This window comes from Polypterus senegalus, unplaced genomic scaffold (assembly GCF_016835505.1).
Source record: "Polypterus senegalus isolate Bchr_013 unplaced genomic scaffold, ASM1683550v1 scaffold_2908, whole genome shotgun sequence".
Lineage (NCBI taxonomy): Eukaryota > Metazoa > Chordata > Cladistia > Polypteriformes > Polypteridae > Polypterus > Polypterus senegalus.
Genome location: NW_024378195.1, coordinates 1 through 25572, shown reverse-complemented (window position 1 = coordinate 25572; position 25572 = coordinate 1). Strand labels below are relative to the sequence as shown.

The window sequence follows — 25572 nt, the reverse complement described above, 5'->3', positions numbered from 1 at the left end:
AGCAAGACATAGAACATTATTGTACATCAAAACACTGCTCATCAGTCATATTAATGCTTTTTCTCCTGAGAGGTTCAGGCAAGCTGGTGCGGCATTGCCTCGAGGTAGGAGCACAACACCATGAAATTCAACTACACGATTCCTCACAGGCCACCGTCAGCAGAAAGTGAGTCACTCAACCTGATCGAAAGACACGTGTCATTTCACGGTTAAGTAAAAAACGTCTCCCCGTCCTCCACTACTCACGACATGATTGACACCATCATTCTCACAGAGATGCCTGGTGGAGGTGGCAGGAGCAACTCACCAGTAGGAAAGTTCTGACATTTGGGATCTTATTCAGCTCCATCAGCAGCCTCAGTGCTTTCTCATGATTGCTGCAGTATTCCTCATAAACACAAAATCGTTCTTTCTGGAATTAAGAAGAAAATATAAATTGAGTAAGATGTCAGATTAAAAAGCAGCATAGCGATTGACAGCCTAGCTGACACATTAAGTGGCTTGAAGGACACTGATCAACCTTCCCAACAAAGAGCAAGGGGTGGATAGGACCCTTTAACTGGCAAAGCTGACAGCTGTTCGAAACAAGACGAAGTGCGCACAACCAGTCATCGGCAAGAAATCAGGAGGCGCACAGGCCGTCACCACCAGACAGCACAGCTTCAGGATACTTTAGCTACCCCATCAGTGCCACTGGCTGTCACTCAGGGCTCTACCACCCAGTCACTGTCACCATCTCCTTATTATGAAAAGCGAGTTGTGTTTACACCCCAACGTGAAAAAGCTCTTTATTAAAATGGTAATTTGACCGCATGCATTAAGAAGTTCATAGATTCTACAATACGTGAGCGTATGAAGTGGATACCGAAGACACCACCCTGAAGAAATAACAGAGTCAAGCTGAAGACCTCCACAGCTCTACTTCACTGACATGCCAATTCAGTTCCACATTTCCAATAATGTTTTAGCTGCCAACACATCTATTTCAAGGTATACCCCCGTGAGTCATTCTCATAAATCGCCTTTACACTATGGTTACGTTTACTGTTGCGAGATGGCTTCCTTACTCGGACGTATTAACAGCAATCGAGTCTTATACAATTACGGAAGTAGCTTGTTAGTGTTGTGTAGTACTGCAGCCAGGCCCTTTACGGAGTTCTAAGTTGAAGAAGACTGGAGGTCTACAGCTAGACCTTTCCAGAAATGTCCAAGAGTCTAGCAGCAATCCTCCAGCAGTCCACTCCATTGAAGATCCAATGAGATTACACACATCTGTCGATGTTTAGCAGTCAGTGATGTTATGCGATACACTCAGGCAGTCGCGTCATTTTCAACATGCCCATCTCAAGGTGTACCTTGCTCTTCGTTCTCATTAAATATATTAAGACTATTGTAAAGATTACGGTTGTGGGAGGGTCATCTTCATCAGGAGTCATGTAGTAGGACTCTATCTCTCTGGTTGTATAGTTTTGTGTGCCACAACCAGAACCTTCTCAGGGTTTCCGCTGTGTACTGTAAATCCTCCAACATAAACATGCAGTTTTTGATTGGCAGTTCAGTGGAGGTCTGGAATAGCATGGCTTCCAGAGGTCTGCAGCTAGATCCTTCTTATATTTGACCCTCTTTGTGCTTTGGTCCACGACTGCTCTAGAAGGACAGCTTTAGAGAGAGAAAGTGACACCAATGACAACAGAAACACGGGCTCCAAAAGGCACTAATTGTGATAGCACCAGAAAGACGCAAGTGCAGCGCAGACAATTCTCGGCACAAACATCTAGGATTAGAAGGGATAATGTATCTGTGAAGAAGTGAAAAGTAATAGACGTGGGGCTCATCCCGGTCTTTGGAAGGTCACTCAAACACTTTAACCCAGAAACTACAAGAGACCTGCAGAAACTAGACAAGAAGAAGTTAAGGCACAGATGGCCTACTTACAAACTTTAGGAATACGTGGCCCAAGGAATGGTTGGCATGTGGCTCGGGCTGCAGACTACAGTTAAGCACCGACAGCACCTCCTTGTGAACTTCCAGGATGTCCTCAATGTTAGAAAAGAGAATCTGGAAAAGAAAAATAAGAACAGCGATAATCAGGATATGAACAACTCACTGTGTCCTCCTGTGGTGGCACTTGGTGCCAACTGCTCTACGTCCAAGCGGTTCTCCTACTCATGGAAAGACATTGGAGATCCCAAGAGCCTTGGAGTCAAAGCATGGAAAGATTCGGTCATCAGATTAGATGGCCCAGCACACACACACACTCACACACACACACACACACACACACACTCTACTAGGCCCAAGGTTTCCAGAACTGTGACTGACTGTGGACCCTTCAGAAGTTACACTTTCTCCAGGGATGCTGCTGAATTGAGATTTTGTTTTCCTCTACTACGTTGTCAACTGGCTGTGGTTCAACAATGGGTTCCATTTACATTAATCTCTTTTGAATTACAGAGTGGCCCGTATTTATGTATATGACGTTTCACAGGCTGTAGCATTTAAACTACTGCGCGAAAAGTATCAAAAATGGCATCACTATGTAGCCTGAGAATGACAGTAACGATGACTGGACATTCCTGATATGTGGTGGCAGCAAGATGGGCACCACCACACTACGCTGTACCAGTGCGACAGTAGTTGAACGAAACATTCCTTCAACGCTGGATCGGCCGATGCGGGCCTGTGGAATGGCCAGCTCGGCCTCCTGAGTTTACCCCACCAGACCTTTTCCTGTGGGGTTACCTAAAAGACAAGGTGTATCGACATCACATCGACAATGTGGCTGAGCTACGTGCAGCTGTCACAGAAGAATTTCAGAGGATACCAGTACAGACGTGCCGAGCAGCCTGTGACAACGTTGCTTCTCGTGGACCACACCATGGAGAACAGGGGATGAAAAAACATTTCAGGTTCCTAATGTTCATGTTATATTATGTTACTTGATAATAACATTGCTAGTTTCCTGACAATAACACCTTTTCAATCATATACATAAATATGGGCCACCCTGTATTTTATTTCTTGTCTGCTTAAACAAATCTGTGCCTTTTTTTGGGTGGTCATTATGTAATGTCACACACGTGCACCTTTGGGACAGAGTAAAGGCTCTGGTGAAGGACATTTTCATGGAATGCCTCTTCCCTTCCGCCCTCCACAGACCGGATGATTGACAGCCCTACCACCTCAGATGTCACTTCCAGTGTCTATCCCTCCGGACCCGCCACTTCCTGCCAGGCCTGTATTTAACCAGAAGTGTCACGGTCTTGGAGCAGTCACTTTGAGACTCGCGTCTATTAAGACGTCTTTTTGCCCTTTCCAATGTGTTTATAACTCGTCTTTATGTTCAGTTATACGGGGTTTGTCTGCGGGTGTCCAAAATCTGTATGCGTTTTTCATTACGGGAAGTAGGGATTTGTAAAGTTGGTATTTGTGTCTTTGTCATGGCGCTCTGCACCTGCACTCAGTAAAAGACCACCAAGTCAAGTTGGGGAGCATGCACTGGTACAGCACATTGCCGCACCCACTACACAACAATACAGCTCAGGATCCTGTTTGGCATCCCCCCAGGCAGACACGTGATCTAGTCCCACTCTCTGGAAATGACCCTCTATCTGCCGCAGCCAGGTGTTACGTGGGTGACCCCTTGGCCAGGTCCACCACTCGGGTCCCCAACAATGAGGATCTTATGAGCCGGATCACCCTCGGGGAATCGCGCCACATGGCCGTAATGCCGTAACTGATGCTCCCTCACAATACATGTCATGTGCCTCATTCGGGAGCAACACAAAGTCAAACCAGCGGTACCCATGGATTTTCCAGAGAGACACACATGAAGGAGTCCAGTCTTCGTTTCAGGTCGCTGGATAGCGTCCATGTTTCTCAACCATATAGCAAGACAGGAAGCACCAGGACTCTAAAGGATTGGACCTTCGCCCTTTTGCATAGATATCTAAAAGACCACCATACAAAAATAAACTGAACGGAACAGAAAAAGCAGTTTTGTGGATTCACCAGATGACCCCAACTCCCAAGTCACATGCTGACATCGTGTATCCAGGACTCAATACCTTAACCATAACACTCTCCACACACCCCACACTAGATAGATCTAACACACTAGCCATGCCACGGGACCACCGAAATGTCAATGGAATTAAAGGCAACTCAGTTTACTTTTCTCGGTTTTCTTTTCCAATTCTTCTTTGGTGGTTTTCCATACCACCACCATCACCTGATCAAAGTCCTGTGCAGTCACCGGGGATGTTTGAATGAAAGCGAATAACCCACCCTGCCATGAGGCCCCTGTGTCCAATCCTCTAAGACAAAGCCTTAGAAAACAAAACAGCAAAGGACGACTGCAGAACGCCTGGTGGGGGTTTGGATGGCCTTGGAACCCCCTACAGATTGTTTTTGTTTTGTACCTCCAGCTTAATTGGAGTTTTTAAAATTTTTTTTCTGTCCATCTGGGCAATCTGACCTTATCAAGAGGCTCTCATTTAGTCAGTCAGTCATTTTCTAACCTGTTTAGTCCTGAGCAGGGCCATGATGGCAGTTGCTGGAGCCTATCCCAGCTAGCATTGGGTGCAAGGAAGGAAGAAACCCTGCAGAGGGCGCCAGTCCATCTCAGGTCGAACGGACACACAAAGGCCAATTCAACGACGGCAATTCAGCTAATCAGCATGTTTTAGGACTGTGGGAGGAAACTCATACAGACACGGGGACAACATGCGAAATCCACTCAGGGAGGACCCGGGATGTGAACCCTGATCTCCTTACTACGAGGCAGGATGCCAAAAAACTTAATAAAATTATATATTTAAGGACTCTGTTTGTCTTAATTATGTATCCTATGTTACTGTTCATTATTGATTTTTTGCATACTATTTATGCATTACTGTATGTAATTTAATTTTATTTTCTTTGCACGTAACTACTTCTTTGACTCTCTTGTTTCTTTTTCCGGTTTCTCTGTGGTGGCGGCCTGCGCCACCACCAACCTACTCAAAGCACCATGATGCCCCAGCATTGATGAACTAAAAGCCAGAAGTCCACGTGATCATCATCATCATCATCAAGTCCTTCCGTAAAAACTATAAATACAAAGAGGACTGTTTCATTTATGTTAGGTAGATTGCCCAGAGGGGACTGGGCAGTCTCATGGCCTGGAATCCCTGCAGATTTTATTTTTTCTCCGGCCGTCTGGAGTTTTTTTTGTTTTTTTCTGTCCCCCCTGGCCATTGGACCTTACTCTTATTCTATGTTAATTAATGTTGACTTGTTTTATTTTCTTACTGTGTCTTTTATTTTTCTATTCTTCATTATGTAAAGCACTTTGAGCTACATTCTTTTGTATGAAAATGTGCTATATAAATAAATGTTGTTGTTGACATCTTGTAAAGCACTGTGAGCTCCATCTATATATATTTACATCTATATATACACACACGCACTATGAAAATGTGCTGTAGAATGTTGCAGACCACTGCAAAGCTCCAAATCATGGCCCGTAGCATCTTACCTTAACATTGTCCTCAGACAGGCACTGCTGGTCAGCGGGGGTCTGGCGAATCCGGCAGAGGAAAGCCTGTAAAAAAGAAAGACAGACAGAGAGAGAGTGTAAGTGACAGTGTTTCCCATCAGTGACCTCTCCTCTTGCTTGCCAGGTGCACCACAAAGACCCCACACTCAACCCAATGGCTTATTTCCATGACATGTTTCTGTCCCATTATACCAACTGGAAGGTGCAGCCCACTGACATTCCTTAAAATGAGCCAAGGCCTCACCGAGGCAGCCCCCAAAATGTATTACTTTTCATTTGCTTCATTACTGCATGGCTGACAACACAGTGTGACATTTAAAAACAGAGGACAGAATTAAAACAAAAGACAGTCGTGGATATGTGAGGGTGATATAAGAGCACGCATGCATCTGAATCTGCACATAACAGAGAGACGAGAAACGTGGGACAGACCCCCGTTCTCAAGCTGGCTCAGCTGCCGGCATAAGCAGCCGGCATCAGCAGCGGATTTCACAGAGCTGAGTGTGTGTTGCCCCTCGCAGCAAACAGGAAGGCAATCGCTGCACAATAAAAGGATGTTTTAGTTTGGTCAAAAGCCGTCTTAAAGCGAACATCAGCAAGAGAAATGGAGCCTTTCAAATAGAACAGCTTCCGGCCCGTGCCTTCATCAGCTTCCTTTCAACCTTCCACAACACCACCCCCATCATCATCATCACTAGTCACCATAACCTACAGAACAAAAGCCACTCTAAGCCCCTAAAGAATCCTAAAAAACAAAAGTCAATGGTAAAATACTGCAGCCTTTACCAGCCGTTCCGATGTGATGCTGGAACACACATACATGCACTTTAATATTTTATATATATTTATATATTTTACGGAAAGGATGATCACAGGGAGAAACCTCAAACTAAGCAATACGCCATTATTCATGGCTTTGAATTCAAGAGCGGCATATTCACCTCCTACCTTTAAGCACTAATGCTATTTGTGTTATACACTCAGCTACCCTTTATCACTCACCTGCCATCAGCACAACTTTTATTTAATACCCGCATAACTGAAATCCAAGCTGCCAGGATCGGCGCACACAAAACCCACTCACTGCACCCTCTAGACCAGGGGTGGGCAATGTCGGTCCCAGAGAGCCGCAGTGGCTGCAGGTTTTTGTTTCTTAATGATAAGTCAGTTACTGCTGATGAAGCCCCTATTGGTTAAGTGACATTTTGAAGCTTCATTTTAGTGGTCTCGCTTGTCAAGGTTCCCCACCCTCAATTGCTTATTTCAATCTTAAACAGCTGCATTCACGGTTTTAATGGCTCCTTAAATAAGTTGTAAATGACAAAGCAACCAGCAGTTCTCCATCCAGTTTGTTTCCATTTACATCTGTGTGTGTTTGATTTATTAAAACATGTAATAGAAAAATGTGACAGACTGACAATGATCTGTTTTAGGCTTCAAATCATTTGGATGATATCCTTGGAAAGGAAAAAAATCTATAAGAACTTAACATTGCAGACTAACAAGCTATAAAACTAAATAAGCTGCAAGATCGGCAAGGATCTGGTTTCTAATTAAGCAGTTGTGTTGGAATGAAAACCCATAGCCACTGAGGCCCTCCAGGACCGACATTGCCCACCCATGCTCTAGACTAGGGCTTTCCAAACTCAGTCCAAGGGACCCCCTGTGGCTGCAGGTTTTTGTTCCAACCAACTTATGTTTCTAATTGGACTCCTAGCCCAATTAAGTGAGCTGTTACGGTATTTCCCAGTTTCTGTGTTTTGGAGTCAATGGAGAAATAAGAAAACTAACTTTCAAGTCAAGTCAAGTTGGGGAGCAGGCAATGGTACAGCACGTCACCTGACCCACTACACGGCGAAACTCCTCGGGATCCCGGTTGGCAACCCCCCAGGCAGAAACGCGGTCCAGTCCCACCCTCTATCTGCCGCAGCCAGGTGTTACGTGGGTGACCCCTTGGCCTTGTCCAGCCACTCGGGTCCCCAACAATGAGGATCTTATGAGCTGATCCCCCTCAGGGAAATGCGTGAGCTGATCCCCCTCAGGGAAATGCGGCACATGGCAGTAGTGCTGTAACTGACGCTCCCTCACAAAGCAGGTCATGTGCCTCATTCAGGACTCCATGAGCAACACAAAGTCAAACCAGCGGGACCCAAGGATTCTCCAAAGAGACACAGGGATAGCGTCCATGTCTCGCACATGGTACATTTTTATTAAAATGTACTAAGCACTTATAAGGGGATAGGTTTATTTTTTTTTTTTAAACATTTTAACAATTTTCAGCCTGATTTTCATTCTGCTTTTCCAGGTGTTCTGATTGTTTAATTGATTATCTACTAATTAGTGGGTCTGACGCTAAAGTTATTGCAGCCTTTCATCACTCAGTGTTGTTTTCCTGGTCGTCAGATCCGTTTCTTTTAAATTATTATTAGGATACAATGAAGGGTGCAAACTGCACAAAAAAAATAAAACAATGGGACAACAACAAACGAGAAGCAAGCTTTTAAAGCAAATGTAGAAATAATTCTAAATGTCTTATAAATGTAAAAATCATACTGCTGGGTTTTTCTAAAGGTCAGAATAAGAGAAGGGGAAAAAAGACCATTGAAATAAATGAGATCAGTTATTATCACTAATTGTGAATTTGGCTGGAATAAAAAGCTGTAGCCACAGGGGCTCCTCCGGGTCGAGTTTGGGCATCACTGCTCTAGTGGGTACCACAGAGTCTGGCCTTAGTGTAACGTGGCAGAGGCCAAGAGGTCATCCTGTGTCGTCTGCCCATGCCACCTTATTACCCCCCATTGTGACTCCCGGGTCCTACCCATGGGACTTGAGGGAATACAACTGGGGTCGGAGCCTATCATTTTATCATCATTTATTGGATTTATTGGACACCACCTCTCTTAAGTCATGTCAGAGTCGGGAGCAGTGTGGATGAGGAGGAATGAGATCCATTTTAGTCATTGTGTTATTGTACAGGGTGCCGATCTTTAGGAGCATTTACAGGAATGACCATGACAATTTGGTTCCTCTGGACATCAGCCCAAGTCTTCCCGGTATTTCGAGGTGTGTTTCCGACATCCCGTCTGGTGCTGCCACCTGATGCCGCTCAAGAAATCGCAACAACGTGGCGGTCGTTCCAAGACAAAGCGATGGGTGACAAGTGTTTTCACGATCGAGGAGCGCTTGGTGGCCACTGTGTGGGTTAATGAGTGGCCCGTTACTGGGAAATCGATCAAAAATGTCATGGATGACTTTGTTGTGCATTTTGGGAAGGGATCGCCGACAAAGAGGACGTTGCTGCAGTGGGAGAAGGCGGCTATTGCGGGCAGGGTCCGAGCTGCGAAGTGGAAGACCATCCACAAGGCACGAAATGTGTGCAGATGTGGCAGAGCCTGTCCAACGATCCCCAATGAAATCCACTCGTAAACGAGCTGCTGAGTTGGGAACAGCGGAAAATGCGACAATGCGAAAACACATCACACAGGACTTGCAAATGAAATGTTGGCGTCCATTGCACTTTAACGAGTTATCAGATTCTGACTTGGACAGACGTCAGGAAGCTTGTGATCTGATGCTGCACCAATTTCCAACAAATGCTGAGAAGGAAAAGGTTATGTTCTCTGACGAGTGCACGATTTATCGCAGCTCCTGCAATCAAAACGTGCGTTTTTTCTGGGGAAACTGAGCATAACCCACCACACGTGATCATCTGAAACATGCGGTTCGCGCAGCGTTCCAGAAAGTCACCCCGCAAATGTTGCAGAACATGAGCAGGAGAACCTGGCGGCACATTCGGCTGTGCAGAGATCATGGAGGGACCCATACAGATGTTTTGGATTCCTAAGAGGTAACCTTTAGCTTTCAAAATCCTCCAAAAGATAGGGGTAGATAGAAGAGAATTTAAAGAATGGTGAGGGTAAAAAAAGAAAGAAGATCGTGTATTTGAACCCAGGACTGCTGCTACACCCCTTAGTGGTCACACCTCATAGACAAAAACAAAAAGCTTGCATTGGTGCCCACCACTTAATTATAAAGCCTCAGCCCAGTCTTAAGTGTTCACACAATAAAAGGCAAGATCAAGAAGATGCCAGTCTTCCAGCAGATGGACCTGGCACACGCCATATGTTAAGCATCAGCATTTGGAGGTGCAGCTAATGAAAGGCTGTCACGTTTCATCTTTAGCCTCCTCAGTAACACTTGCCGGAAGCCGTGCAATGAACAGAGAAGGAGCTTTTAAAAAAAAAAAAAAGACGTGTAGAGTGCAGCCTGCCATGTTAAGTTACAGGCATCAACAGAGGCAGTCGCTTGGTGACAGGAAGGGGACACGCCAAACAAAGTGTGGCCTGTCAGCATTCGCCCTCACGTCCATTAGGCTCAACATGAAGTTCTTATTCAGGATGCTGGGATATTCAAGTCGTTCAACGAGGGTCAAAACAAAATCGACCCACTGGAGCTCTTGAAGCGTGTTTGCCATTCTGTTGCAGCAAACCAAAAAAAAAACAAAGGAAATACAGCACCCTCCGTGACGTTTGGGGCAATGACACATACTTGTTCCTCGATCTCCACCCTCCGCCCCACCGTTTAAAATGACAAACTGAACAACTCAGACACCACCGTGATCACAGGGCACATCGCAGACCTTCATGGAAGGGGAAACATTTCGGTTTCACTGAAAATTAAAATCAATCGTGAAGAAATGAGCTGTTAAGTCTGCAAACGAATGGTGTCCCCCAAAAGTTGAAGATGATGTGCGAGTGAGGCCACCAAGAAGCCTCCGAGAACTCCCAACGGCGTTACAAGCTGCCACACGTGATCGTGGGCTCTCAGCTGTGGACCACAGCCTGTTACATTTGAAAGCAGGAGGCGGGGTCTCGATGTACTGTCAGGTGGGAGAGGCTGCTCTACCAGCCAATAACGTTCTGCAGCGTTGTGACTGCATATGCATGAGGCTGATTACAACAGTGTAGATATGGAGGTTCCAGAGTGTCCATCGGGGCGTGTTCACGTACACAAATTTACAAGTTACATTTCACAGAAAATATAAATCTGATTTTTTTTTTTTTTTAACTCAAATCCAGGCAAAGTTTTATAGAGGAGGCCCCAGGAGCCTTCAGTATCTGCCTGGCCTGTGGGAAGAAGCAGCCCGTCTGGCAGTCACGTCATCAGCAGCAAACCTGGCCATGGCGTTACAGCTGTATGTCGCAGTACAGTCATGAGCAAAAGTGGGCTGAACACACATCCCTGGGGGGCTCCAGTGCTCACTGTTAGGTTTGCAGGAGATGTTATTGTCAATATGGAATGCCTATGGTCTTTCTACCTGGAAGTCCAAAATCCTAGCAATGTGGATTGCTTAATCAACCAGCGGCAACCCACCAGCAGCACCCTCTGCAAACCATAACGCTGCCCATTCCAGAGGGCCTCGGCCTGCTGAGTGTCTCTTGGATTTCCGCAAATAAATCGGTACCGAAAGCCAACTATGATGCTCACAAAATCAACAGGAATGTTCAAGCAAATGACAGAAAAAAAAGTACAGGGTGAGGCAGAAAGGACGGACGTCTTTGAAATGGCTGGAACTCGCCACTAGGTGGAGTGACAGATGTGCGGTAGGTGGCGTTAGGTTCGCAAAGTCTTAGCATTTTTTTTATTATCTTTTTAGTTGAAGCCATGGAGCCGTGGACGATAGAACGCCGCGTTATCGCGTACGACTGTTTCGTCAGGAACAACCAATCTATTACCGCAGTTCAGCGTGAGTTTCGTTGTCATTTCAATATCCACAGAAATAAAGCTGTTCCGGCTCGTAACACTCTCCTACGTTGGGTTAAAGCACTTCATACACGAGGTACACTAATGAACAAAAGACAGCCGGGGGCTACACGGACGGCACGTACCCCTAAAAATGTGGAAAGCGTACGACTAGCCCTGCTGTGCAGTCCAAGTCGATCCGCTCGGAAGCATTCTTCCGAACTTGGCCTCAGTAATCGTTCGGTAAGGCGTACTTTGCATTTAGACCTGCATTTCCATTCCTACAAATTGTCAAATGCTATTTCGATATGAACTCAAATCTTTCAATAAATTTCTTTGTAAGAAAAAATTGACTATTTTGTGATTTTGTACAAAACGTCCGTCCTTTCTGCCTCACCCTGTAGTTCTCTCATGAAAAGCAGACAGCATTACAGACAGACAATGGATAAATACAACGGTGACCTGCACCAATTTGCAACCCAATGCCAGCCAACCCACGATCCATAAGCAGGGGTCCCCAGCTCTGGTCCTGGAGGGCCACTGTGGCTGCAGGTTTTCATTTTAACCCTTTTTCTTAATTGATGACCACTTTTTGCTGCTAATTAACTCCTTTTTCTTTCATTAAAACTGACTTGTTTTTTAAGATTGGTTCCTCTGAATTGCTTCATTTCTTTCCTTAAACAGAAATGAAATGTGAAGTGAGTGGGCCAACAGAAGACCACCTAAGTCAGGGCCTCAAACTCCAACCAGTTGCTTAAGCGCCGAGTCTTGCTGTGAATTAAACTCGTTCTTGAATTCCATGGCTTGTTGCTGCTCTCGTGGTAAATTAGCAGACATTTCCAAAATTGGTGATGTTCTTCTTTCTAAGAGCACTGGGGGGCCTGAGCAGATCAACATTCCTTTTTTCTTTTCAGATATTGTATGATGGACACCAGTTGTTTTGGCTCATTGTATCTTATTATTGTTTGACAGCTAATTAAGGAAACAGAAACAATTAAGGGGTCTGAGTCTTCATTCAATTAAAGTTAATTAGCAGCAAAAACAGACCACTAATTAAGAAAAGGGTTAGCATGAAAATCTGCAGCCACTGCGGCCCTCCAGGACCGGAGTTGGGGACCCCTGCTTTAAGAAACTCTGCTCTACATAATCCAGTTTACCTGCCTGTCCTAGAAGGCAGCACGTAATCTTGCGCTCTCAGGTGTGGACCACAGCCAGATGCTTCTGAAGGCCGATGGCATGGTCTCGTCGTGTCAGGTGGGAGAGGCTGCCCTACCAGCCAATAATGTTCTGCAGCGTCGTGACTGCACATGCACCAGGATGATTAGCACAGTCTATATAGGGATGTTTCAGAGCAGCGGCCGAGGCGTGTTCACGTACACACACTTACAAGTGGAAGAACCGACAGCCAGCAGTCTCCGACTTTCCTATTAGGTTCTGGAGGATGAACTGAAGTCGGTGAACAAGCCGAGAGACTTGAGGGCCATTAATCTGAAAGAGAAATCTCAGCAATGAGATGAGGATTTGCAGACAGGAAAGGCGATGAGCTGGCCAGTGTGAGATAGAGGAAGCATTTCATTCACAAGATATTGAGCAGGCTACTGGCTTTGGACCCACCCAAGCTCCTATGACTTCCAGCTTAAAAAAAAAAACAGAACATGTGATGGTCTGAATGGCTATCAAGAAAAATGACCCTGTGGATGTCACTTTGTCTTTTGGTAATCAGAAGGTACGAGTCTAAGGCGACAATGCCAAATGTTAAAAACGGGCACACATTAAATCCAGCCTCATCGCCGGAGCACTAACAGACCATCAATTCAGGAAGCCACTAAATGGGGGACGGCGGAGACGTTTCATTCTGAAACAAGGCACCCAATTGTGTTTCTTATCACAGGTCTTGGGCCAGTTTCCTCTTTGACCGGAGCTCTGTGGCCCCACACACTTGTCAGTCATCAGCAGAGATGACAAATTCCCAGACGCCCGCTGATTCGGGAAGCTGCTATGGCGCCCTCTGCCGCTAAAGCACGATCCTCCTCACCCCCCAAGTCACACAAAAAAATCAGGCAGGCAGACTTCATAGGTTACCATCAGGCTCCCACACCAGAGGGCACTTAAGGGAAGGATGAACTTGGCACAGAAGCAACGTAAGCTTCTTGACTTTGTCTCATGATTTCCCAAATCTTTCATCCACAAATTCGAGAGAAAAAAAAAAAAAAAGCAAAAAAATTGTCACCAGTAAGCACTTTTGCAAAATCCAGAAGTCGGGCCAGTTGTGCTTATCCAAAGCATTTCTGAAATTGCCACATTTGCATAATATGAGCTTCCTATTCCATTTCCCCATTTCGTTTTTTTTTTAATTTCTACAATTATTTAGTTCCTCCTGTCGAAACTGCAGCCTGGAACTGACGTGAAGCAGGAAGAAGAGTCCTCGCTAATCGGTCAGGGTAAAAAAAAAAACACAACAATCACCCGTTGTCCACGTGAAAGCAATCACGGTGGTTGAAAAGGCTCAACTGTAATATTTCTCAGGTTTAGGGTAGGGGATAAAGGCCCGAAGGCCTGCGCATGGGTACACTTGCTCCATTGATATACTGTAATTATAATTTTTAAAAGGTATATACACCCATTTCTATAAAATGTGTAAAAAAATTATTAAAACCTAATAAATATTGTCCTCTCTGTCCCTAATGTTTAATTATTTCTAAAAATTCCATTCATTTTTATCCAAATTAATTGATTTCGGGTATTCGATTCAAAAGTGATGCCCCCCTACTGGTCAACTAAAAAAATACTCCAAAATTGGAATAAAGTAGAAAATCAATATCTACTATAAAAAGAAATTACATGGACCTACAATCAGAGTTACGGTCATGTGAAGAAGTAAGGACACCCCGTGGAAGTTGTTGGCTTCTTCCACATATCTGGACAGGCCAAACAGTAGACCTTCACGCAAGCAGTGCCTACGGAAGACGGTGATACACTTCAAAACACAGACAAGGAAAACTGGCCTATCAACAATAGATGTAATTGGTGCACTGAAGGGGGACGTAACCAAACCCCCCCCTCCCCCCCTCTGACATTACGAGCTGGCACGGCATAAATGACATCATTTAGATATTTTGTGTAACTTCCCTCCAGTCTCCGACATCATCTTCTTTCGGCATCATCTTTTTCCATATCTGCCTGTCCTCTACATCTCGATTCGGCGAAATATTTCACTGCTCCTCTAAACAAAATCCCTTCAAGCTGCAAGATGTCTGCGGGTTTTCTTGCACGTCTCGCCCGTTTCAACAGGTCAATGGGTCTCAAATCAGGGCTTTGACTCATGTCAGTCCATAACCTTCCATTTCATCCGTTTCAGCCACTCCTCGGTGGATTTGCTAGTGAGCTTTGGATCATTATCAACGTCCTCACTCACCCTAGTCCATCTTCGGCTATGACTATCAATGTCCAGGGCGTCACAATACAACATGTGAATTTTATGTATAGAAATAGCCGTCCCCTAAGGCAACGGCCACATAAAAATGAAACAGCACAGAGAGGAGGTCCCTGCCCGGCTCCCCACTCCTGACATCACGCTTCCCCCTCCCCTCGGCCCGTAGCCTCCGTCTCAGATTAGCGCAAATATATCGGTCCTGCAAGTGAACTATGATTCTTGGCACGATGAGAAAAGTCACGAAATCAACCGGAATGTTCAAGCAAATTATAAAGAAGAAAAAAAAAAAAACCTGCTCTAAATCCGTTAAGTAGTTCTCTCGTATGCTAGCTAAGTGGAGGGAAGGTACTCCCCGAGGCTGGTGCACGAGTGAGGAGGGCCTCGGCCCAACACGTGTCTCTCGGACTTGCGCAAATAAATCGGTACCGCAAGCGAACAATGATACTTAGCACAATCAGAGAGGTCGCAAAATCAACAGCATGTTCAAGCAAATTATAGAAAAAATCCAGATCTAAATTTGTTAGGTAGTCTTATTGTGCGCTAGCTAAGCAGATGTAAGACACACCCCGAGGCTGGAGCGCGAGTGAGGAGGCCCCGCCCCCTCCCACCGGCCCACTGCCACTCTGTTGGATTTGCATAAACACATCGGTACTGCAAGCAAACTATGATACTTAGCACGATGACAGAAGTCACAAAATCAATCGGAATATCCAAGCAAATGACAGAAAAAATCCGATCTAAATTCATTAAGTAACTCTCTTGTGAAAAGCAAACAGAAGTACAGATGATGGATTTTTGGTTTACCGGATATATAATTTAAAGAGATTATTAGAGTTATTTTCATGGGAATTGTTACATATGCATTATTTTCACTTTTACTTTAAAACTTTAGCAAAATCAATATTTGGAATTAACTTTTCTTCAAGATCCCATTGAATTTTGATTCCGTATTTGGACTTGCATCGTGACAATGCAACGTATATCTGCCTGTGAGTGAATATCGTTTTTCTCTTTAATAAATAAAACAACTTTTTTGAATGTTTGTCCATGCTCTTTCTTCTTCGCTTCGTCGTTGACGTGTAATTTAGAACGTATAAAATTATTGTCCTGATAAAATTTCTAAGAGCTGAGAGTACAGGAAGTGTGTCAGCCAAAAGCATTCACGCCACTGGGATTAGATGACGAATAGTTGTAAGTAGGGCATGACTTGAAAGAATTTCATGTTAAAAGTCTCCGTCTCACTGGACTTCATATCGCGCCGTTTTTGGAATCTTAATTCTCGCTGGCAACACGAATTAGGCGATCTACAAGTCCCCGACTTAAAATTTAAATCCGAACAATATATTCAATCTCTTTTTGCTGTTCCGTTATTTCACCGAGTAATAATTTCCGTTTGTTTGCGCTAATGCGATCTTTACTATCCTTTTTATGAGACTTTCGATTTTTCGCACTTCCATTATCTCTAACCTGCTCTGCATGTGTACCGCACCAACGTTTTTGAATTCTGCACGACGTTCCACTTTGTCATCTACTCTTTATCCTTTATTTCCAGCTCCGGGCCTGGTTACATCTCTTTCTGGCAGGACGTACAAGTGTCTCTCTGAGAAAAATCACATCTCGTCTCCTTCCAAGATTTGATTTTATAATAGAGGGATTTGCTCAAGTGTATCACCTTTATCTGGAGACACTGTCTGCATGAAGATCTAATGTCTGTCTGTCCAAATATGGTAAATAAAGTCAACAGTTTCCATGGGGTGTACTTCCTTTTTCACAACACTGTACATTGATGCCCCTTCCCACCACCTCCTCTCACTCAGGCCCATGTGTTACTTGCCAGACATCACCAAGGAATACAACTTTATCAAATTAGTACAAGAGGTCGACTGTGAGTTTGATCTCCTCTGATTCATGACTACTGACACTACGGCTACTCTTCATGAGAAGGCAGACGGCGTCAGCTGGAGGGCAGGCTGCCTTTTGTGTTGATGTCCTAAATTGCCGCGCCACGCATTTCACACTCATCTGTCACTAGAGCTGTATGTTGCCCTCAGCCCTTTCCCTGGCTTGCCTAAAGAAAAAAAAAAAAAGCCAGACATAAATGTTAATGATCAACAAAAAAAGAGAAGAAAATACAGCCTGAATCACGTGAGAAACGGCCCAGAGGTGTCCATAAAGTGACGTCACACGTGCTAATCAATCATTTCTCGGAGACGTCTCTTTTCCGCATGTAACAGGGAATATGCCGCCTGCTGGTTTGCTTCGTCACCCGGGATTTCGGTCTGGTTAATGCCGCCAGCATCTTGAATTAATTGTGCTGCCAACATCTTAAGAACGCTCAACAAGGAGAGGTCACCCAGCAGGAGCACAACCGTGTCACATGACCACAGAAAAAGTCATGTTGTTGCATTCCGTCTGCCTGCCTGCTGCCAGAATGCCTGCTGGGACAGCATTTTGTGAACCAGCAGAGGAAAGCGTCAGGTTTAGATTGACCCATAAATGGCACGCATAGGTTGAGATATTACGATACATCGTGGATTCAGAACGTACTCAGACCGCTTCCCTTTTTTCACATTTTATATGGCAACCTTCTCTTAAAATCATTAAAATTAATTTTTACCCTCACATCAAGCAACACTTAATACTCCAGAATGACAAAGCGAAAGTATTTGCAAATTTACTCAAAATAAATGCCTAGATTGCTATTTTCCCCACCACCTCCTCCAACTTGTACAGTGGGATGCCAAGGCGTTCCCAGGCCAGCTAATAGATATAACCTCTCCAGCATGTCCAGGGGTCTACTCCCAGTTGGTCATGCCTGAAGCATCTTCCCAGCGAGGCACTCCATTTCCACCTCAGTTGGCTCCTTTCAATGTGGCAGAGCAGCGGCTGTACTTTGTGCTCCTCCTGAACGTCTCAACTCCTCACCCTGCAAAGTAAGATCATTTCTGCCACTTGTACCCACAGTCTCGCTCTCTCAGCCACTAGCTGGAAGTTTCTAGAAATGCATTTGTCCCCACTACCCAAAGCTCACGACCATAAACGGGGACATTGTTTGACTGTTAAATCAAGAGCTTTGTCTTTCGGTTCAGTTTGCTCTTCGTCACGACTGACTGGTACAACGCCACCACGTCTGCGGATGCTGCTCTGATCTCCCACTCCTTTCTTCCATCACCTGTGAACAAGACCCCAAGATTCCCAAGCTTCTCCAGCTGAGACAGCACCTCACCTAAATCATGGAGAGAGGACACGCTACACTTTTCCAGCTGAGAATCACAACCTCAGACTTGCAGGTGCTTCCTGATGTGGAGGAAAAATGGATTTAAAAGATCTTAGCACAAGGCTGCAACATAACAAAAAGTGAAGGGTCTGAAAACTTTCTGAATCCACTGGAGGCATCCTAATACTAGGAAATATTTAAAGTGGGCCTTGGTCTGCGCCAGTCAAGCTGGTCCAGAAAGCTGCAAGACGGTAGATGAGCTTCACAATTTACCCACAATGTTGTTGTCAGCGTTGAGAAACGGTGAGCTAACCACCGAGGCCCCACCTCTCGGCTCAGACGAGGCCACCATACCAAGAACAGCAGCTGTTCTGATCCCTGCTTACATTCGGCAGGAAGGATGTGCACATGTGAGGTCCACCCAGATCAACAACACAGGCAGGTGGCGAGGAAGAAGAGCTGACAATCTGCAAACAAGGCGTGGGTCCCTCCTAAGTTCCTGTGGCCTGCGGGTGTTTGACATGTTCCAGACGGGGAGGCCGTTGAAGAGCTCGGTGCCCTTACAGAGACCTTTGAGCAGACTGAACTACACACGTGCCCGCTCTTTCTCTTTCGGCGCCAAGTCCAAAAAACCTAAAGACAGGAAACATCAGTCTGTCAGGCCACGTCCATACAGCCCACAACATAAGCTAACTTAGTAAGCTTGCTAACAAGGCTTCTCGCTTTCACAGAACATGAGGACAATGAGGCTTAAGGCCATGTGTCACAACCTGACAAGAAAATCCACACAGACGTGGGCAGAATGGGCAAACACCACCCATGCAATGAGCAGGCCCAGAATGCCTATTCATCTCCTCAAAAAACAGCACCTCTTCCTTTAAATTCCATGTCTAATTAGATGACTTTTCCAGCAATTTGCAGTCCCAGACTTCATTTACATAATCTAACGAGTCTCAGGGTCTCCAGTCATCGCTGGTCATCTAGTCTGGCATACTCGGCCTGCAACTCGCCCAAAAGGAGAAAAAAAAACCCAAAACAGAATCAAGCGGGTTTGATTTTGTCTTAAGGCATAGAGGTGAGACTTGTGTGCATGTGACAGCTGACAACCAATGAGTGCTCACCCAGCCGTACAATGCATATAAATGTAGCAACGATGAATAAGGAACACAGGTCAAGATCGCAGCTGAACTCGACATACGTGTCAAGCTTTTGCAAGGGCACCAGGTCCATGAGGTAAACGCATTATCGGTTGTTAGGAAATGGGGCGCCAGTAAGATCTCAGAAACGTGGAAATGTGCTAGAAAGTACAGAGCCCCCAATGGGACATAAGCAAAAAAAAACAAAAAAAAAAAATCCCATTTCTCTTGATCACAAGACCTTTCCATGTGCTTAGGAGATATTACTGTGTGTGCGCATGAGAAAGTCTTCCATGTGGAAAATGTTGCATGCTTTGGAAAGAAAGAACAGAAATGGATTTGCTTTAGGGCCTCATCCAGTCAATCCCAGGTGCTAATACAACATGAACGGTGGACAAAGAGGATTTTAATAGATCTTCTTAGGTCAAGAAATTTTTCAAAGAAAGAGACTGAGTGTCTACATGCCTTTATGGGAAAGACCCAGCGTAAAATATACCGTATGTCTACAAATTCCATGTCAACTTTCCTGATAGAGAGAGAGAGAGAGAGAGGTCAGGAGCAGACGCCGATACAACGCATTGCCGCACCCACCATATGATGAACCAACTCAGGATCCCTGATTAGGACCCGAGTGCAGCCATGCGACAGATGACACCTCAGCACCACACTAGTTGAGATGGAGTGCCAATTCTGGAGGGTTTTTTTATGGTGGCTGGAGTGCCAATTCTGCCACCAACCCCCAGGCTTTTCCCTGCAGGTTGGAGGGCCGACATGCAGGGCTGGATGCAGACTAACGTCATACTCAGGACGGAGCAATTGCAGGTTAAGGGCCTTGCTCAAGTCTACACAATAAAATAGTTACGATTATTTCTGGTCCACCAGAAATAATCAGAGCCACTAAAGGGTGACACGTACTATGGGAAACACCATCGAGTGTGATCGCAAAGAGATCTTGTGAGCTCATGAAACCTTGCACTCACGATCTCCTCTTTCAGCCACAACCGTCTCCTTTCGATGATGTTTTCTCATTTTGGCGTATTGAGTGTTGCTTGATCCATCCATCCACTCTCTGCCACTTATCCAGGTCTGGGTCGTGAGGGCAGCAGTCTGAGCAAAGATACCCAGGCACTCATTTTCCCTACCATCTTCTCCAACTTCTACAACGGGATACCAAGGTGTTCTTAGGCCAGCTGAGAGATATAACTTCTCCAGCATGTCCACGGGTCTACTCCCAACTGGTCATGCCTGAAGCATCTTCCCAGTGAGGCATTTGATTTCCACCTCAGCTGGCTCCCTTCAATGTGGCAGAGCAGCGGCTGTACTTTGAGCTCCTCCCGAATGTCTGAACTCCTCCCCCGTGAAGGAAGATCATTTCTGCCATTTATACCCAAAAATCCCGTTCTTTTAGCCACTACTCAAAGCTCATGACCACAGGTGTGAACAGGGACATAGACTGACTGGAAAATCGAGAGCTTTGCCTTTCAGTTCAGTTCTCTCTTCATCAGGACTGACTGGTACAACACCAGTATGACTACAGACGACGCTCTGATCTTCTTGTTATCTCCCACTCACAAGAGAAATAAGATTTTTTTTTTTGCTCACATCCCTTTAGGGTCTCCATAGGAAAGTCGTCACACAGTTGTTTAATTTGACATACGTGACTAGGATCGCAGAGTATGATGACATGCTTAGGCTGTAGTTGCTGATTATGGCATCCTCTCCAATGAGAAGTTCCGTAAAGTGGCATCACCTTTACCAGTACCCCCTTCTCTTGTGAAAGGTAATTCATTCTATCTATCTGGCCCGCGTCCAGACCACCTGCACTTCAGAAAAGATAAGCCACCTAAAGTTAAGTACGTTTGGGCCCGTCCAGCACTTGGATAGCTGACCATTTCGGAAAAGCTTAGGTTGCTGCTCGAAGAGGTGCTGGTGAGGCCATCAGGAGGTGCTTTCCATGTGGTCTGAATGTGGATCCCAATACTCCAGTGCAGTGAAGGGGACACTGTGCTGCACAAACGAAGGAGTCCCTTCAGATGAGACATAAAACTGAGGTCCTGACTTCTCTGTGGTCATAAAAGATCTCTGGGAGTCTTTTATAAGGAGAAGAATGTTGTGCTGCCTGATGTCCTGACTAAATTGCCCATCACGGCCTGGACATTCCATCTCCCCGCTCATCCTCGGTCTCCAATTGGAGAACTCTTCACCACCTAATAACTAATGTGTGATAAGCATGCTGGAGTAAAATGGCTGCTGTCGCATCATCCAGGTGGGTGCTGCACATTGTGCCCCCCCACCTCCTCAGGCTATATAAATGCAATGTCTCCTTCTTCTTATCTTTGCATTTATTTTGCTGCATCAGATAGTGTTTCAGATTGTGCAAGTCATTCTATGACAGGGATCCTCACTCAGGGTGATGAAGGGCAACAATGGCTGCATGTTTTCACTTCAGCCAGCCATTCCTTTGCTGCTAAACCAATATGTTTTTTCAGCATAATTTTAGTTAGCTGGCTTGTTATGAATCAGAATACTTTGTAGTTGTCTAGACCAGCCAATAATTAATAATTAAATGCAAGGAACCAAGAGACCACCTGCTCTCCAGCTATCTTGGCTCCATTTACAATGGTAACTAGGCTTCACGACATAATCTGTGTTAAAAAAATTGTTCAGATATAAATGAGAGAGTAAAAGGGAAGGACTGAGAAGTACAAATCATTCTGGCCCACAAAACATACAGATTAATGTTCTCAGAAAAGGAAACCACACAACGCAATTAAAAATTTGTTTTGGGTGAATGAAAGCACCCACAAGCCGTGCAGTTTAAATACTAATTCTAATTAGGAAAGTGCAGCCACGGTGTCCTACTGGGACGAAAGGAGACGTGAACAGCCCGCCATGCTTCACACACAGAAGGAGAACGTGGGTATGCTCCACACAGGCATAAGAGTCGCGCCTCTCTCAGCAATGACAAACCCAAATAAAAACCCACATGTCTATGGTGGGCCTACAACTACTTAGACTGGTCATTCCAGCAGAGTGTACAAGTACAGGGGTGGGCAGTGTCGGTCCTGGAGAGCCACAGTGGCTATGGGTGTTCATTCCAACCCAACTGCTTAATTAGAAACCAATCCTTGCCAGTTTCAGGCCTGATTTAATTTTATGGCTTGTTAGTCTGCAATGTTAGGTTTGTATATCGTAGATTTTTACCTTTCCAGAGATATTATCCAAATGATTAGAAGCCTTAAACAGATCATTTTCAGTCTGTCAAATTTTCTATTGTTTTATTAAATCAAACCGTGCATGATGAACACACACACACACACACACACACACAGATGTAAATGGAAACAAGCAAGATGGGGAACTGCTGGCCGCTTTGTCATTTACATCTTACTGCTAATAAGGAGCCATTAAACAGTGAATGCAGCTGTTTAAGATTGAAATAAACAATTAAGGTTGGGGACCCCCTTAACAAGCAAGACCACTAAAATGAAGCATCAAAATGCCACTTGAGCAGTAAGGGTTTCATCAGCAATAATTGACTTCTCATTAAGAAACTGGGTTGGAACAAAAACCTGCAGCCTCAGTGGCTCTCCAGGACTGGCATTGCCCATCCAAGGTCTAGGGGCTCACACTGGGCCTGACCACCTATAGTCAGGAGCCACATACCTTTCTCCTTCTGAGGAGGACCACCAGCATCTTCACTTCATGCCAGGCTAGGCACTGCAAAGTGCCCCATCACTATGGGGGCGGTCAGAGAGGAGAGACACGAGCATCCATTACTTTCAAAAAGCACGCTTTAGTCACAGATGTGGCATCAGTACATGACAGAGGCCTGACATATCAAAGGGTCCTATTACTATGGCAAAGGTGGGAGAGTACAGAAAATGATTCTGACAAAAGCCAGAGGCATCTGGCAGCACTGCTCCCCTCTTTTGTGGCCGTCACAGTGGACTGAACGTGAAGTCTGCCAATGTTGCACAGCAGAAAGCGAAGCCAGGATCCATGCGACGAGCTCACGTGCACACAGAAAAAACCACAAGCTCTCCGCCCTCCTCTGTCCACAGGTTGTCAGTGTGGTCTGCTCTCCGGACAAGGCCGCTCAGCAGCACACTCGCTCGAGATCTCAGCCTTGGCAACTCTTATCAAAAAGGAGAAACTGAAAACCACGGTGACGGAAATGAAAGCAAGCAGCAGGTCTAAAGCGGAGGCCACTCATTTCTGTGCAGCCGACGGCCCCTCGACTAATCTAGGACTGGTAATTATCCACTATATAAAATGTGCCTTATTGGATGATGAGGTAGCCCACCACTGAGAAAGCGCATCTATTCTCTGTCTGGGTCCCACCTATGAGGAGAGTGTCGAGTGTCAACTCAACTACGTTTTCAGCTGAAGACATCTCTATGGCGGCTCCGGCCACAGAACCCTGTGACATCACTCAGGGGTCTGAGGCTGGAGCCGTTAGGTGGAGAGTCTTGAAAACGGGCCGTGCAGTGGAACTTGCGACTAAAACTTTGGTTTAGTTTATAAACATATTTGTGCATATAAACACCAATATGGAGTATACATAAACAAGTAAACAGCATAAGTACATTTCAAGACTAATATTCTAAATTAAAGAGTGGACGACTTCAAAAAAAAAAAATCCATAAAGCTAATGACACCGCATGCGTGTTTAACCAGCGAGTATCTAAAAATACGCTCATCTATATAAACAAAGTCCATCTAAACTCTTCGAGGGCTGAATATTCTTTCCAAAAAAAGTTTCTCAGTTTCACACGTAAGTCAACATAAAACGTCAGTTATTATGTGCTGTGGCTGCTGTTGGCGCATGTTGGGCATCTCTGGCAGCAGTGGCTGCGTTGTGGGCACCTCAATGGTCAGCAAGAATGCATGGTGGGCCAGCTGCCTGGCGGTCTTCACACAGCAGGTGGGTGGCGGTGGCAGTGTGACGCAATCTGGTTTGTACCTCTTGTCATCATAAGTGGTGGTGAACACTGCTGTAGGCACATCAGCAACATGAAAGTGTTCAGCACCACGATCACCTGGGGACCAATCAGATGATGCTGGTACCTCACTTTCGTTTTTGATCTCCATCTCCAGATCACTTGCATCAAACACGGAGTCTGACAAGTCAGGGTCCTATTCAATAAAATTTCATTAAATGTCCATGGAGTATTTTGCTTTGCACATTCGTTTTGGTCTCTCGCCAGATGTCAGTGCCATTTTAGAGGCTGTTTTCTCTTCGCTGCTCATGCATGCGTAGAGGATCGAGGTTAAATCAACAAAGTGATGTAACTTTCCTTCTAGCAAAGAGAGTCAAACTAAAACTTAAGGGTGGGTTTGGTTGCAGTTTACAGCCGTTTACCGTCCTCTACTCCTGAATTTTGACAAAAGTCGACATCAGCCCTGAAAGAGTTAAAATATGTCACATGTCTTATTGTATCTAAAGTGGGCATTGCCCATTCTGCTAGTCTTTAGTGGCACACAAATGTCTGTTAAGACAGCAGACTTAATAAGGAGGCAGAAATCCAGCTTTACCAAACCCCAACTCATATCCCAAATGATGAACCGCCATTTGCACAAATCTCGGCCCTGAACTTCATCGGATGACAAAAATGTGAATTAGGAATTGAAATGAGATCTTTGCAAAGGTCCCTTCACACCACGAGACGCCAAACACAGGAAACCAAGTGCAGAACAAAGAGCTGTAATTCTTTAAACTGAGTATAAGGACTTGTAGTAAACGTGTGCATTGTATGTTCACGGCCAATGATTCTCCGTCGGTGTTCGTGATTACTGACATTGCATTGCAAACTTCCTGCTTATGGATTTGTTGCGCTAATATCTTGTTTGTCTGCTCTCCGTGTTTGTAGTAATGATGTCGTGATATAAAAATGAGTTGTTTGGTTTCTTTTGTTGTCAAGAGGTCGGGTTCTGATTGCAAAGCTGGTCTTTACCTATTCAGTCCCTCATTTGGAGACCTGGCACGTTCTTGATCTGTTCTGGTAATTTCACTGATTAACTCTGATGCCTTCTTGGTTTCAGATTGATTTTTTTTTGGGAAAGGTATGAGATAATCCGTCCTCTTAAGAAAGCCTTCAGAGTTTCCCCAAAGTATTCCTGCAGAAACCTCAGAGGGGAAAAAAACAGCTGCAATTCAATGTGCGACAACCGTGATGGACAAACTAACCGTCCCACAAGCAGGCACTGACTTTGCAACTGGGAGAAACGTTCATCCAATCACAAGAGACCACACCTCCTGTTAAAAACTAGCTGCACTCAGATTTGGGGGGGGACTCTCTCTCTCTCTCAAACCGAAAAACTGATGAGCCGCTCTCTTTGGGAGCTGAAGCCGACAATCTCCTCCATTTGTGTGGACCTGAAAGCCGAGATCCACTCTGCTGAGCCAAGTTGTGCCAGGAACTGAGCCAAAGTCTGAGAAGCAGCCATTACTTTAAAAAGGTGAAACTTTGGCACTGAAGCTCCTGTGCCAGAAACAATAAAG

General features: G+C 45.1%; 1 protein-coding gene across 1 annotated transcript in view; it reads right to left on the bottom strand.

The window, feature by feature from the left end:
* Positions 1-25517, bottom strand: part of LOC120519560 (phosphatidylinositol 3,4,5-trisphosphate-dependent Rac exchanger 1 protein-like) — a 47652-nt gene extending 22135 nt beyond the window's left edge. The window contains exons 1-6 of the mRNA XM_039742513.1: positions 25383-25517; positions 14133-14258; positions 12439-12447; positions 5519-5584; positions 1936-2058; positions 308-412 (exon numbers count right to left, since the gene is read on the bottom strand). Coding sequence (XP_039598447.1) covers positions 308-412; positions 1936-2058; positions 5519-5584; positions 12439-12447; positions 14133-14258; positions 25383-25517 — 564 coding nt within the window. The remainder of the gene's footprint in view (positions 1-307; positions 413-1935; positions 2059-5518; positions 5585-12438; positions 12448-14132; positions 14259-25382) is intronic.
* Between the last annotated feature and the right edge of the window lie 55 nt (positions 25518-25572).